Source organism: Salmo salar, chromosome 01 (assembly GCF_965601325.2).
Source record: "Salmo salar chromosome 01, fSalSal1, whole genome shotgun sequence".
Lineage (NCBI taxonomy): Eukaryota > Metazoa > Chordata > Actinopteri > Salmoniformes > Salmonidae > Salmo > Salmo salar.
This window is the reverse complement of record NC_138291.1, coordinates 76,429,539-76,444,232: the sequence shown is the minus strand read 5'-3', so window position 1 is coordinate 76,444,232 and position 14,694 is coordinate 76,429,539. Positions and strand designations below refer to the sequence as shown.

The following is a 14,694-nucleotide window of genomic DNA, read 5'->3' as shown; positions in this document are numbered from 1 at the left end:
AACGTCATGTATGGCAGCCTTCTCGATGTCGTTCGTTCAGTCTTATCACAGTAAAGAGATCTTGATGCTATCAAAGTGGCTGGCATTGAAGCTTCCCTTCTCCTTTGCTAGCGCTACTCTGACTCTGCTCTAACTCTATGCTAACCGGACGGCACTCCAGTCATACACTATAGCACTACACTAGCTACCGCTACACTTCGCTATCACTAACCTCAACCAGACTCACTCTATGGATCCCACCATCTCCCATACAGAGACACTCCATTAAAAATACATGGGGGTGTTTTTTCATTAGGCCAACGACAATGTAGTAGATCAATCCAAAGAGCCATAGCATGAAAATAATCAGGCCCCCATCATTTATAATGAATGGTGCAATCATGCAGGACAGGGGATGTCTATTGTGTGGTGGCTGAATAGGGAGAAGGGCTAGTAGGGTAAACGATAGTATATCTTTCTCAGTCATGTGTTTTAATATAATGGGTTCAGCCATGTGTACTAAAGCAGGCCTCTTCATGATGATAATGTTGATTGCTCGTTGTTCAAGAGAACAGTATTTTAGTGGTTGTCCAGCCTAGCCAATCGCTATCCTCTAATCCTTTCTCTAGCCGCCTTTTCCACTCTCCCATTTCCCTCTTTTTCACTCTCCCATTTCCCTCTTTTCCACTCTCCCATTTCCCTCTTTTTCACTCTCCCATTTCCCTCTTTTACACTCTCCCATTTCCCTCTTTTACACTCTTAGTCTCCCTCTATCCTTTTACCCCTTTTTTGAGAACTGTTTTCAGGAGGTGGTCTCTGTGTGAACAGCATGTTGGATGTCAATGACAAGTGCCATTCCTCATATACCCCCCCCCCCCCCACCCTGTCTTCACATTACAACTCAGCTGATTTGTAGAGGGATGTGGTACTGTGTGTGTGATGGCCTACACCTGAGGCATAATGGCATCAGGTATAATACAACCCATGACTCTGCATTAACTAAGGCAGTCACAACAGCCTTTCCCACAACCCTCCTCCTCATACAATCACCCTTCAAGGATTAGTTCACGGTGTGTTTCCTTTCCCTCTTGTATGAATACCACTCGACTTCACTCACGCTGTATTCACTGGCCTGCTTTTAATATTCAGGATTTACAATAGCCCTGGCTTTGAAGAATGTCCATTCTTTAAGGCTGTGAGACCAGCCACGGTTTGATGACAGATGACAACAACCTTGTCTACTATGTCACTCATTATGACACACACATTACAGTGATGTATGCCATTTAGCAGATGCTTTTATCCAAAGCGACTTAGCCATACGTGCATACGTTTTTATGGATGGATGGCCCCGGGGAATTGAACCCACAATCCTGACGTTGTGAGCGCCATGCTCTACCAACTGAGCCATACAGGACAATGTTACAGTATGGGGAATGTCCACAATCTCAGAGTTCAGTAGTGGAGAGGTATTATAACATGTATTATAACATGGCCTGATTGCTGTATGCGTTGGATGTTGAACCACAGGAATATTGGAAACAGGGCTGCAATTTGTTTGTTTTTCTGTGTGTAAGAGAATGACTGACACTTAAATGTGCAGAATGATAATTATTGCTATATCGTATTCTATGTTACATGTGAGCATTCTAAAACTAATCTCTGTACCTCTCTCTCTCTCTCTCTCTCTCTCTCTCTCTCTCTCTCTCTCTCTCCCCAGGTCGTGCTCGTCTTTGCTCTCAGCATTGGAGCACTTGGAATATACTTTATAGACTCTTCTGAGTAAGTATCCCTTTTTATGTGCTGGTATGTGCTTTTGTATTGACTGCAATGCAGACCACCTACAGTAAGCTATTGAATACTACTTTGTGATTTAATATCAGATCTGATATTTCTTCACATGATCAGTAGGCGCCACAAGTGAGATCCTACGTGGAAGGCTACATACAGTCACCCACATTGGAGAAGTAGAATTGTTTATTATACTGATTTATTGAATGACTGCTTAGTCATCCTATCAGTTGCTGTTGAACACTACTTTGTGATTGTGATGCTGTGAAGGAATCAGATGTTAGACCCTTCATATGATCAATAGGTACTTCAGACAGATTCATCCACACATGGTATTGTCCTAGTCACCCACATTGGTGAAGTAGAATGTGTCATAGTGCAACCATGTGTTGGTTTTGATGCTTTTCTGTTTTGATGCTTTTCTGTGTGTTATCTAAAAGACTATAAAGCTCCTCTCCTCTCCTCCTTTATGGTTTTGATGGTTTTCTGTGCGTTATCTAGAAGACTATAAAGCTCCTCTCCTCTCCTCTCCTCTCCTCTCCTCTCCTCTCCTCTCCTCTCCTCTCCTCTCCTCTCCTCTCCTCTCCTCTCCTCTCCTCTCCTCTCCTCCTTTATGGTTTTGATGCTTTTCTGTACGTTATCTAAAAGACTATAAAGTTCCTCTCCTCCTTTGTGGTTTTGATGCTTTTCTGTGCGTTATCTAAAAGACTATGAAGCTCCTCTCCTCCTTTATGGTTTTGTCAATGGAAGCCGGTTGGCCTGGTGCCACACTTAGTTTCCATGGTAACCTAGACAAAGCAGGATATCAGTAGGTCTGCCTGGTCCTCAGAGACACCCCTCACTTGTAGACCCACCCACACACACACATACATACAGGTGTGTGCGCGCACACACACACATGCACACACAGTAAACTGAGCTACTGTAGCATCCCACGCTTCCATTCACCCTCCCACGCCATTCTCAGGCTCTCACCCATCCTAGCCCTGACCAGCAGAATTAACAATACTGTGAATAATGCAGATAATGCTTCAGATAATGCATTTGAATTTTCTGAACAATCCTATTCAAATCACTTCATGATTTATGTGTACACTTCTCAGGTGAGGTTTTGTCCCTTGTGTGACTATTTACTGTAGGAAATGAACATGCTTTAAGATGGTTGGGTAGGTTATCACAACATCTAGGGAAATGCTGCATATGCACATATGAATCAGTGTGTTTTTTAATGATTCACTTCCTATACAAACCTGCTATCCTCCCTCGGCTTGTTTCCTCTTCGATATAGATAGCAAAAAAGTATATATATGTATATATGTGTGTGTATATACACTACTGTTCAAAAGTTTGGGGTCACTTAGAAATGTCCTTGTTTTCCATGAAAACATACATGAAATGAGTTGCAAAATGAATAGGAAATATAGTCCTGAAGCACCTCCCACAAGTTGGATTGGCTTGATGGGCACTTCTTACATACCATACGGTCAAGCTGCTTCCACCACAACTCAATAGGGTTGAGATCCAGTGACTGTGCTGGCCGCTCCATTATAGACAGAATACCAGCTGACTGCTACCTCCCTAAATAGTTATTGCATAGTTTGGAGCTGTGCTTTGGGTCATTGTCCTGTTGTAGGAGGAAATTGGCTCCAATTAAGCTCCGTCCACAGGGTTTGGCATGGCGTTGCAAAATGGAGTGATAGCCTTCTTCATGATCCCGTTTACCCTGTACAAATCTCCCACTTTACCACCACCAAAGCACCCCCAGACCATCACATTGCCTCCACCATGCTTGACAGATGGCGTCAAGCGCTACTCCAGCATCTTTTCATTTTTTCTGCATCCCACGAATGTTCTTCTTTGTAATCCGAACACCTTACACTTAGATTCGTCTGTCCATAACACTTTTCCAATCTTCCTCTATCCAGTGTCTGTGTTCCTTTGGAACACAGGAGTGATGGTTGCTGATAATGGGCCTCTACGCCTATGTAGATATTCCATTAAAAATCAGCCGTTTCCAGCTACAATAGTCATTTACAACATTAACAATATCTACACTTGTCACGTCCTGACCAGTAAGGGGGTCATTTTGTTATTGTAGTTGGTCAGGACGTGGCAGGGGTGTGTTTGTTTTGTGTTGTTGGGTTTTTTGGGTACTGTTCTATGTCATCTATTTCTATGTGGTTATCTAGTTGTTCTATTTCTATATTCAGGGTTTTGGTTTGGCCTTCAATTGGAGACAGCTGTTCTTCGTTGCCTCTAATTGGAGGCCATATTTAAGTAGGGGTTTTCAGCTTGTGTTTTGTGGGTGGTTGTTTCCCTTGTATAGTCTGAGCACCTTACGGGACTGTTTTCGTCGTTTTGTCTAAGTGTATTTTGTTTTTTTCTTCAATAAAAGGAAGATGAGCATTCACGTACCCGCTGCGTTTTGGTCTACCTTTAACGACGCTTGTGACAACACTGTTTTTCAAATCCATTTGATGTTATTTTAATGGACAAAAAATTGCTTTTCTTTCAAAAACAAGGACATTTCTAAGTGACCTCAAACTTTTGAACGGTAGTGTGTGTGTGTGTGTGTATATATATATATATATATATATATATATATATATATATATATATATATATATATATATATATATATATATACAGTACCAGTCAAAGGTTTGGACACATATGGAATCATGTAGTAACCAAAATAGTGTTAAACACTGGTTGATAGCTGGTTGAGAGAATGCCAAGAGTGTGCAAAGCTGTCATCAAGGCAAAAGGTGGCTACTTTGAAGAATCTCAAATATAAATATATTTTGATTTAACACTTTTTTGGTTACTACATGATTCCATATGTGTTATTTCATAGTTTTGATGTCTTCACTAATATTCTACAATGTAGACTGGTACTGTTTATGTATGTATGTATGTATATATACACATGTTTTATTGTCACATACACCCGATAGGTGTGGTGAAATGTGTTGTTTTACAGATAGCTCTGGGTGTTGCATGACAGGCAAAACATGAATAAAGTCATGCCATGTCCAACATCTGCAGTGTTAATCTGAGCAGTAGTGCAGGGAACAGTGGTGTGGAAATGATTTCTGGCATGTGTCCAGTCCCCCGTTTACAGAAAGGGATAAAGTCCTTCCCGTCTTTACCTCTCCCTCTGTGTCCCCCTCTCTTTTTTTACTCCCTCTTTTGTTCCCTTCCTCTCTCTCGCTTTCCCCCCTCTGTCTATCTAGTTCTCTATCCCCCTCCCTCTATATCTGCCTCTCCCTCCTTTACTCTCCCCCGCTCCCCCTCTCTCTCCCTTCTCTTCCTAATCTGCCTCGACTTGGCATATTTCAGACAAAAAGAGAGGAATAGAAAAAGATGGGGGAGAACAATCTCCTTGCCGCCATGAAAGTTTCTAATCCTTTTTAATGCCAGGGTCAGGACTTGATGGGAAGGATGAGAAACCATCTCTCTCCTTTAATTCTATCTCTCTCTCTACCTACCTACCTTTCCTTCTTTCTCTCCCTCTATTTCTCTATCTCCCTCTCTTTCCTCTCGCTCCCTTGCTTCACCTCTCTTTCTCTCTCTCTCTCTCTCCATCCATCTTTGTGCTTGTCACTAAGTGAGCCAGTCTCCCTGTGTGTAAGGCTCAGACAGTGTCTGTGTGATTTGTCTCTGTGTGTTAACTGTCTCTGTTGATGTTTAGATTCTCCATTTCTATCAATGTTCAAAACAGCAAATGCTGTTTGGCCTTCCTGTGACATCGGGTGCTCTAGGTGTCCTGGAGGGCAGGTAGTTTGCCCCCGGTGATGCGTTGTGCAGACCGCACCCCTCTCTGGAGTGTCCTGCGGTTGTGGGTGGTACAGTTGCCGTACCAGGCGGTGATACAGCCCGACAGGATGCTTTCAATTGTGCGTCTGTAAAAGTTTGTGAGGGTTTTAGGTGACAAGCCAAATTTCTTCAGCCTCCTGAGGTTGAAAAGGTGCTGTTGCGCCTTCTTCCCCTCCACTGTCTGTGTGGATGGACCATTTCAGTTTGTCAGTGATATGTACGCCGAGGAACTTAAAACTTTCCACCTTCTCCACTGATTTCCCGTCAATGTGGATAGGGGGGTGCTCCCTCTGCTGTTTTCTGAAGTTTGAATGAGAGGTTATTTTCCTGACACCACACTCCCGAAGCTCTCACCTCCTCCCTGTAGGCTGTCTCGTCATTGTTGGTAATCAAACCTACTACTGTTGTGTCATCTGCAAACTTGATGATTGAGTTGGAGGCGTTCATGGCCACGCAGTCATGGGGGACCAGGGAGTACAGGAGGGGGCTGAGCGCACACCCTTCTGGGGCCCCAGTGTTGAGGATCAGCGAAGTGGAGATGTTGTTTCCTACCTTCACCACCTGGGGGCGGTCCGTCAGGAAGTCCAGGACCCAATTGCACAGGGCAGGGTTCAGACCCAGGGCCTCGAGCTTAATGATGAGCTTGGAGTGTTCTATGCCGTTGAATGCTGAGCTATAGTCAATGAACAGCATTCTTACATAGGTATTCCTCTTGTTCAGATGGGATAGGGCAGTGTGCAGTGTGATGGAGATTGCATCGTCTGTGGACCTATTGGGGCGGTAAGCAAATTGGAGTGGGTCTAGGGTGTCAGGTAAGGTGGAGGTGATATGATCCTTAACTAGCCTCTCAAAGCACTTCATGATGACAGAAGTGAGTGCAATGGGGCGATAGTCATTTAGTTCACTTACCTTTGCATTCTTGCGTACAGGAACAATGGTGTCTCTCTCTCTCTCTCTCTCTCTCTCTCAGATTAAGCTAAGATGCACAGATAGGTTGATCTAACTCATGAGGGACAGAGAGACATATCTGGCAGCTCTAGGGAAGGACAGTAGGTATTAGGGAATGACACTAGGTATTAGGGAAGGACTCTAGGGAAGGACACTAGATATTAGGAAAGCCTCTCTCTCTCTTTCGGTGCTCTCATTAAGCTAAGACAAGTCTTTCCCCCCTACTCCCACTACTCCTCCCGGCCTCTCCTCATAATCATTAGCCTTAGCTGCTCACTTTAATTCCTGTGCCACTTCAGTGGGACCAACATACCTCTGTGTGTGTGTGTGTGTGTGTGTGTGTGTGTGTGTGTGTGTGTGTGTGTGTGTGTGTGTGTGTGTGTGTGTGTGTGTGTGTTGACTAGCTTGAGTTACAGCCGTACTTACACTCCAACAGCTGTGGACTCGACTTCCTCTCCTCCTGATCCCACACACGTTCTCACCCCACCAACACACACACACACACACACACACACACACATGTTCTCACCCCGTCAACGCAGCTCAAACGCTTTTTGCATGACCTATTCCTCTCTGGCGTTCTAAAATGTTGACGATTGATCCTAGCGATGGTCAGCGTCATCCAGGTCAGGTGTTAGTGGCAGTCATTACTGTAGCAAATACCACAGCCTTAATGATCTCCATAATACATATACATGCTCTTCAGAACTGCTCTTCAGTAGTGAAGGGAGTGGCTCATTCCTTCTGGAAGATATTAACACAGTCCTATAGAGTTTGCGACTTGCTTGGGGGGCAGTCTAAGACGTTCAAACGGAGAGGTTTTCTCTGAGTTGACTCCCTGAGGTAACAGAGAGAAGTGTGTGTGTGTGTGAGAGAGACCAAGAGGCTGGAGCTCTTTATAGTATGGGCTTTTATGTCTGCCTCAGTGGAGCAGTGTTCTGTTCTCCCGAGACACACACACACACACACACACACACACACACACACACACACACACACACACACACACACAGAGACAGCACTGATCAGTGGGTAAGAAACACATCCACATCCATCTCCCTGGTGGCCAACCAGTATCCTCCCCAGAGTTGTTTTTTCCAGGCACTTCCAGGTGGCTGTTGTCTTTAAAGGAGCTGTAGTGTTACGATACCCTGCAGCAGAATGCTGGAAGGAATATTACAGGGGAGTTTTATTGACTGGTATTGTACCTCCTACTCCAGCAGGGATTTAGTAAGTTAGTAAATTGACTTAAGAACTTCTATGTAACAAAATAAGTAATGGGTGGATAAAAGGAAAAACAAAAGGAAGAAATCGGGTTGCAAAATTCAGGTAACTTTAAAAAAAAAAAATCCCTGGATTTTCATTAATCCTTGTTGGAAGATTTCTTGAATCAGGAGGGAATATGCAGGACATTCTGGAGTCCTCCAATCTGGGTTTCTGTAAAACATCAGCATGTTTTCAGAAAGTTGTATAGGAATATGAGGTGATACGTAGGGCCCATAGTTTTTCCTGGTCAGATCACGTGGCCAAGGAAAAACTCCTGACCCTAACGACAGATAACAGTAGGAATAATAGGTGGGATTACGGCGGTCGGCCAGTCAGTCAGAGGGGGTTACTGTCATTTCGCTGGATACAGTCATACTGCATCTGTGGAGAGGGAGTCATAATCCGTGCTTATCTCTCTTTTCAATATGACATTTGTTGCAAAGCTGATGCTATTTTGGTGATATTTTCATTGGGAGCATACTTCATCTATCCCTCCCTCCCTCCCTCCCACATCCTGGTCTGTTTTAATGCTTCAGCTCCTCGCTCTCTTTTCTGCTCCTGCGGAACAAGGGAACGACTGAATAAGAGGTATGTAAGCCAGAGACTCTGCAGGACGGCCTTACTAGAAGGGATGCCCTTGTTCATGGCTCACACACACACACACACACACACACACACACACACACACACACACACACACACACACACACACACACACACACACACACACACACACACACACACACACACACACACACACACACACACACACACACACACACACACACACACACACACACACACACACACACACACACACACACACACACACACACACACACACACACACACACACAGACACACACATACTGTTTTGGGGTTATCATATAGCCGTGTGTGTGGGTGGGCTGTGCCAAAGCATTGTGTATGTGTGAGGTTTCATTTGTGGCCTATGACCCATGCCTGTAATACTATCATCAGGGCGCTGCAATCAATAACAGCAGTGAAGAGAGAAACAGTGAATGACTTATTAATTGGCTAAGGTGAGAAATATGGCTGCCTTGGGAAGAGGACTGAGCAGACCTTATGGTGAAGGATATCACAGCTATATTAAGATCCATCTCGGAGTAGCCAGCAGTGTAGGTGTGTGTCTGGAAGTGTGTCACTGGTCATGAACTGCAACGGTGCTGGGTTTTTCACGCTCAACAGTTTCTCGTGTGTATCAAGAATAATCCGCCACCCAAAGGACATCCAGCCAACATGACACAACTGTGTGAAGCATTGAAGTCAACATGGGCCAGCATCCCTGTGGAACGCTTTCCACACCTTGTAGAGTCCATGACCTGACGAATTGAGGCTGTTCTGAGGGCAACGTAATATTAAGGTGTTCTTAATATTTTGTACATTCAGGGTATAGCCTAGAGCTGCAGCTGCATTGAAAACAAGTCCCCCTTTCCACACTGTTAGTTCACAGTGTGTGGCTTTTTGGAGACTTTCTCATCTTTAACAATACAGTACCTCTTATCCATACTGGCTCAATTCTCCGCAGATGGAGACTGAGACAGAAGTTAGGCGTCAACATCGTGTTCCAGGAAATTGAGGTTTGCTAAATTTATGAATGGTGGAACCTGATATTAGTTTGTGTGTCCCTAATGACACCCCGTTCCCTTTATAGTGCACTACTTTTGACCAGGGCCCATAGGGTGTCATTTGGGAAGCGTCCAATGACTGTAGAGCAGGGGTATTCAGATCTTACCCTATGCGGTCCGGACTACTGCTGGTTGCCTGTTCTACCTAATAATTAATTGCACCCAACTGGTGCCCCAGGTCTAAATCAGTCCCTGATTAGAGGGGAACAATGAAAGAAAAAAAGGCAGCGGAACTGGCTTCCATGTCCAGATTTGAATTTGAGGGCTGTAGTCTTCCCCTGTCTGCAGTCTCTCTGCCAATGATACAGTATGAACTACTATTAATACTAGCCTGCAGCGAAGGCACTTTCTGCTTATGCATGTTCTGCTTCCGTTATAAACTATTCATAATACTTATCATTCATTTCCCCTTATGCCATCTAGCTATATTCCCTATAACTGTTCTTCTAACTAAATCATAATCAGCCTACTTAGCTCTATCTGGTAATTGCTGATAAGGCATAGGTAAACACCTTTTAAGTATAATGAACAAATGAACAAATAATTGATCTGTCTAAAATGAGTTACTAATGTAGTTGCATGTAATTCAACCAATTAATTGCGTTTCTTTTTAAACATCATATCACAGGTCTAACTGTGGACTGACTAGGAGATCTGTTCAATCCAACACCAGGAATCAACAGGGCTTCACAAAACAACAGGGCTTCACAAAACAACAGGGCTTCACAAAACAACAGGGCTTCACAAAACAACAGGGCTACACAAAACAACAGGGCTACACAAAACAACAGGGCTTCACAAAACAACAGGGCTTCACAAAACAACAGGGCTTCACAAAACAACAGGGCTTCACAAACAACAGGGCTACACAAAACAACAGGGCTTCACAAAACAACAGGGCTTCACAAAACAGCACTTCAGAAAAACAATTTCCACTGCAGAAATGAATGTAGCATAAGCCTATATGTTTCCAGTTAATCAATAGCACAGTGTTCAGCCTGGAATGCTGAAACTAAAGGGAACTCAGTTGGATTGTGATTGAAACCTGTTTTCTTCCAGCTTGGGAGAGGAAGGAAAAGGCATTTAACTCCTAGCTGGGAATCAGTACAAGTGATTGACTAGTTCCCCCCCCAGCCTGTACACGGACGCACACACAACACACTCACCCCATCTCTGCATGGTCCAACCACAGTCTGTCATCCATCTCCTATATAGCAGCTGGAGTCTCCATCCATCTCCTCCATTATTCACATGGAGGAAATGGTCGTGCCACATTCACATCTGTCCCCCCTGTCACGAAACCCAGACAGCACTGATGGTTCCTTATCAGAACTAAAACCATGACAAATGATCCCTATCTATAGTATAGTCCTCCAGGGGAGAGGTCTGCATGTAACCACTGCATGTTAACTCTTCCATTTCCATTTTGGACATTTAGCAGACACTCTAATCCAGAGCAACTTGAAGTCAGTTCATTCAACTAGGTAAAACACCACGTTTGACCGCCAGAACACCACCCAGACAGAGCAGCTTGGAGTAAGTTGAGGACGATGTTGGTTGATTCAATGGGCAGATAGATAAGGAAAGGCCTGTTGTTGTATTAGCATTTATATAAGCATGGTGGCTTTTATCACGTAATAGCTTTTACGTTCAAAGGGATGTGATGGCAATGTGGTTTGGTTTTGCCACGGTAATGTTTGTGTGTGTAAGGTTGTGTGCTTTTCCCTGTTAAGCTATACTACATATACTGGGTCCGCACTACAATATAGTGTGTGTGTGTGTGTGTGTGTGTGTGTGTGTGTGTGTGTGTGTGTGTGTGTGTGTGTGTGTGTGTGTGTGTGTGTGTGTGTGTGTGTGTTGCAGTGAGTGACGTCTGTGCAGAGTGTACCTAGGGGAAATGAAAAAAGGACTAGTTGTTTTTAGACTCCCTGAGGAAGTTGTATTTGTCCGATGCCCTTGCAGGTGCTAAATCAGTCTTATTTTAGTGATGGTGCCTTGCAGGTGCTAAATCAGTCTTATTTTAGTGATGGTGCCTTGCAGGTGCCAAATCAGTCTTATTTTAGTGATGGTGCCTTGCAGGTGCCAAATCAGTCTTATTTTAGTGATGGTGCCTTGCAGGTGCTAAATCAGTCTTATTTTAGTGATGGTGCCTTGCAGGTGCCAAATCAGTCTTATTTTAGTGATGGTGCCTTGCAGGTGCCAAATCAGTCTTATTTTAGTGATGGTGCCTTGCAGGTGCCAAATCAGTCTTATTTTAGTGATGGTGCCTTGCAGGTGCCAAATCAGTCTTATTTTAGTGATGGTGCCTTGCAGGTGCCAAATCAGTCTTATTTTAGTGATGGTGCCTTGCAGGTGCCAAATCAGTCTTATTTTAGTGATGGTGCCTTGCAGGTGCCAAATCAGTCTTATTTTAGTGATGATGCCTTGCAGGTGCTAAATCAATCTTATTTTAGTGATGATGCCTTGCAGGTGCTAAATCAGTCTTATTTTAGTGATGTTGCCTTGCAGGTGCTAAATCAGTCTTATTTTAGTGATGATGCCTTGCAGGTGCTAAATCAGTCTTATTTTAGTGATGGTGCCTTGCAGGTGCTAAATCAGTCTTATTTTAGTGATGGTGCCTTGCAGGTGCTAAATCAGTCTTATTTTAGTGATGGTGCCTTGGCCTAAATCAATCATTGATGTACTAACCTGGCCTTCTTTCATCTCCTCCACCCTCCCCCTCTCCCCCTCCACACACTCACATTCATACTGTTAGGGAATGCGCAGCAGATGGGTTCACACATACACACTCAAAGGTCACACATGCTCAGAAAACATGCGCAGCAGATGCATGCACACACGTGTTCACATGCGCGGACACACACAAAGGAAACAGACCGGATGATAGATGTTTTTACCACACAGTAGTCAGATAATGCCGTCACTGTAGTTCTAAGTAACACTGCTTCTCCCTGTATGTTTGTGTTTAGTAGCCCACATTGAGACCACAAAGGAGACACTGCTCAACTCATGAATAACCACTGTATTGGAGGCAGCAATCCTTCTCTGAGACTTTATAAAGACAACATTTGCTTTCGGTTATCATTTTTTAAATATATTTTTTATGCCAGACTCTCTTGATACACAGACACATATACTTTGACAGTGTATGGTTCCCTTGTCCATCCCCATGTGGGTGATTCCAGTAGTTCAGTTAAACAGCTATGAGAATACATGCCAGACTGTACGGTAGTAAACCACTATACCGGTAGTAAACCACTATACCAGTATTAAACCACTATACCGGTAGTAAACCACTATACCAGTAGTAAACTACTATACCAGTATTAAACCACTATACCAGTAGTAAACTAGTATACCAGTAGTAAACCACTATACCAGTAGTAAACTACTATACCAGCATTAAACCACTATACCAGTAGTAAACTAGTATACGAGTATTAAACCACTATACCAGTAGTAAACCACTATACCGGTAGTAAACCACCATACCAGTAGTAAACCACAATACTGGTAGTAAACCACTATACCGGTAGTAAACCACCATACTGGTAGTAACCCACTATACCGGTAGTAAACCACCATACCGGTAGTAACCCACTATACTGGTAGTAAACCACTATACCGGTAGTAACCCACCTTACCGGTAGTAACCCACTTTACCGGTAGTAAACCACTATACCGGTAGTAAACTAGTATACCAGTAGTAAACCACTATACCAGTAGTAAACCACTATACCAGTAGTAAACCAGTATACCAGTAGTAAACCAGTATGTCAGTAGTAAACCACTATACCAGTAGTAAACCAGTATACCAGTAGTAAACCAGTATGTCAGTAGTAAACCAGTATACCAGTAGTAAACCACAATACCGGTAGTAAACCACTCTACTGGTAGTAAACTAGTATACCAGTAGTAAACTAGTAAACTAGTATACCAGTAGGAAACCACTATATCAGTAGCAAACCAGTATACCAGTAGTAAACCACTATACCGGTAGTAAACCACTATACCGGTAGTAAACCACTATACCGGTAGTAAACCACTCTACCGGTAGTTAACTAGTATACCAGTAGTAAACCACTATACCAGTAGTAAACTAGTATACCAGTAGGAAACCACTATATCAGTAGTAAACCACTATACCGATAGTAAACCACTATACCGGTAGTAAACCACTATGCCGGTAGTAAACCACTATACCGGTAGTAAACCACTATATCAGTAGTAAACCAGTATACCAGTAGTAAACCACTATACCGATAGTAAACCACTATACCGGTAGTAAACCACTATACCAGTAGTAAACCACTATACCGGTAGTAAACCACTATACCGGTAGTAAACCACTATACCAGTAGTAAACCACTATGCCGGTAGTAAACCACTATACCAGTAGTAAACCACTATACAAGTAGTAAACCATGGAGTCTGTTGTTATTGTTGTCTCTGTTCCTTGCTGTGCCTGGAGGAGACAGCCAAGGTCGGCAGCAGGCTAACACTCACACACACACACACACACACACACGACTGGGATCTGCTGTGCAGACTGAAGGAAGGTGTTACTGGGTTATTGTTTGTGTTCATCCGTTCCCTGTTCCTCCCCTGTAGGCTGGTTTCTACCTCTGTGAGCTTCCCCAAGCCTAATGTCTAGTCAGAGGAGGTTAACGTGAGGAAACATTCCTATCCTGAAATAGACCTCCGTTCTGCAGCCGCAGGGCCACCACGCTCTGCTCTATTCCCACCACTGTGTGTGTGGTGGTGGGGTGGAAGTGTGGAAGTGTGTGTGTTTGTTTCGTGTGCATTTGTATTTGCTTGTATGAGCAGCAAAATATTGTGCGTCTCTGTAGGTACGAGCAAGTATGTGTTTGTGTGTGTGTGTCGATATTGCGGTATATCCTCTGAACTTGCAGCTTCTTGACCAAGGAGCTGGAGCTGCTTCATGTAAAATCAACACACTCTCTCTACAACTAACTACCCTCCAACTCAAACACAAGCTGACCAGAGTTCAAACCTGAGGCACCCACATCTACAGGCAATTTCCACATGGCCTAGAAGCAGCCCTGTGCTGTGTGCTATATAAGGCCCTGCTAGAGGAAGAAGACAAATTGTCCCAACGCCCATGGGAGCACTGTCCCTCTCTCTCCCTTTTCCTTCTCACTCTCTGCTCTCTCCCCCCTCTCTTTCACATGTCTGTCTGTCTGTGTCCCTCTCTCGCTCTCTCTATCTCTACCTCTTTATC

General features: G+C 43.8%; 1 protein-coding gene across 11 annotated transcripts in view; it reads left to right on the top strand.

Annotated features, from left to right (window-relative positions):
- kcnma1a (potassium large conductance calcium-activated channel, subfamily M, alpha member 1a) overlaps nt 1–14,694 on the top strand; it is a 268,675-nt gene that overhangs the window by 149,056 nt on the left and 104,925 nt on the right. For all 11 annotated transcript variants that reach the window (XM_082976695.1, XM_082976696.1, XM_082976708.1 and 8 more), the window contains exon 3: nt 1,700–1,761. In XM_082976695.1, coding sequence (XP_082832821.1) covers nt 1,700–1,761 — 62 coding nt within the window. The remainder of the gene's footprint in view (nt 1–1,699; nt 1,762–14,694) is intronic.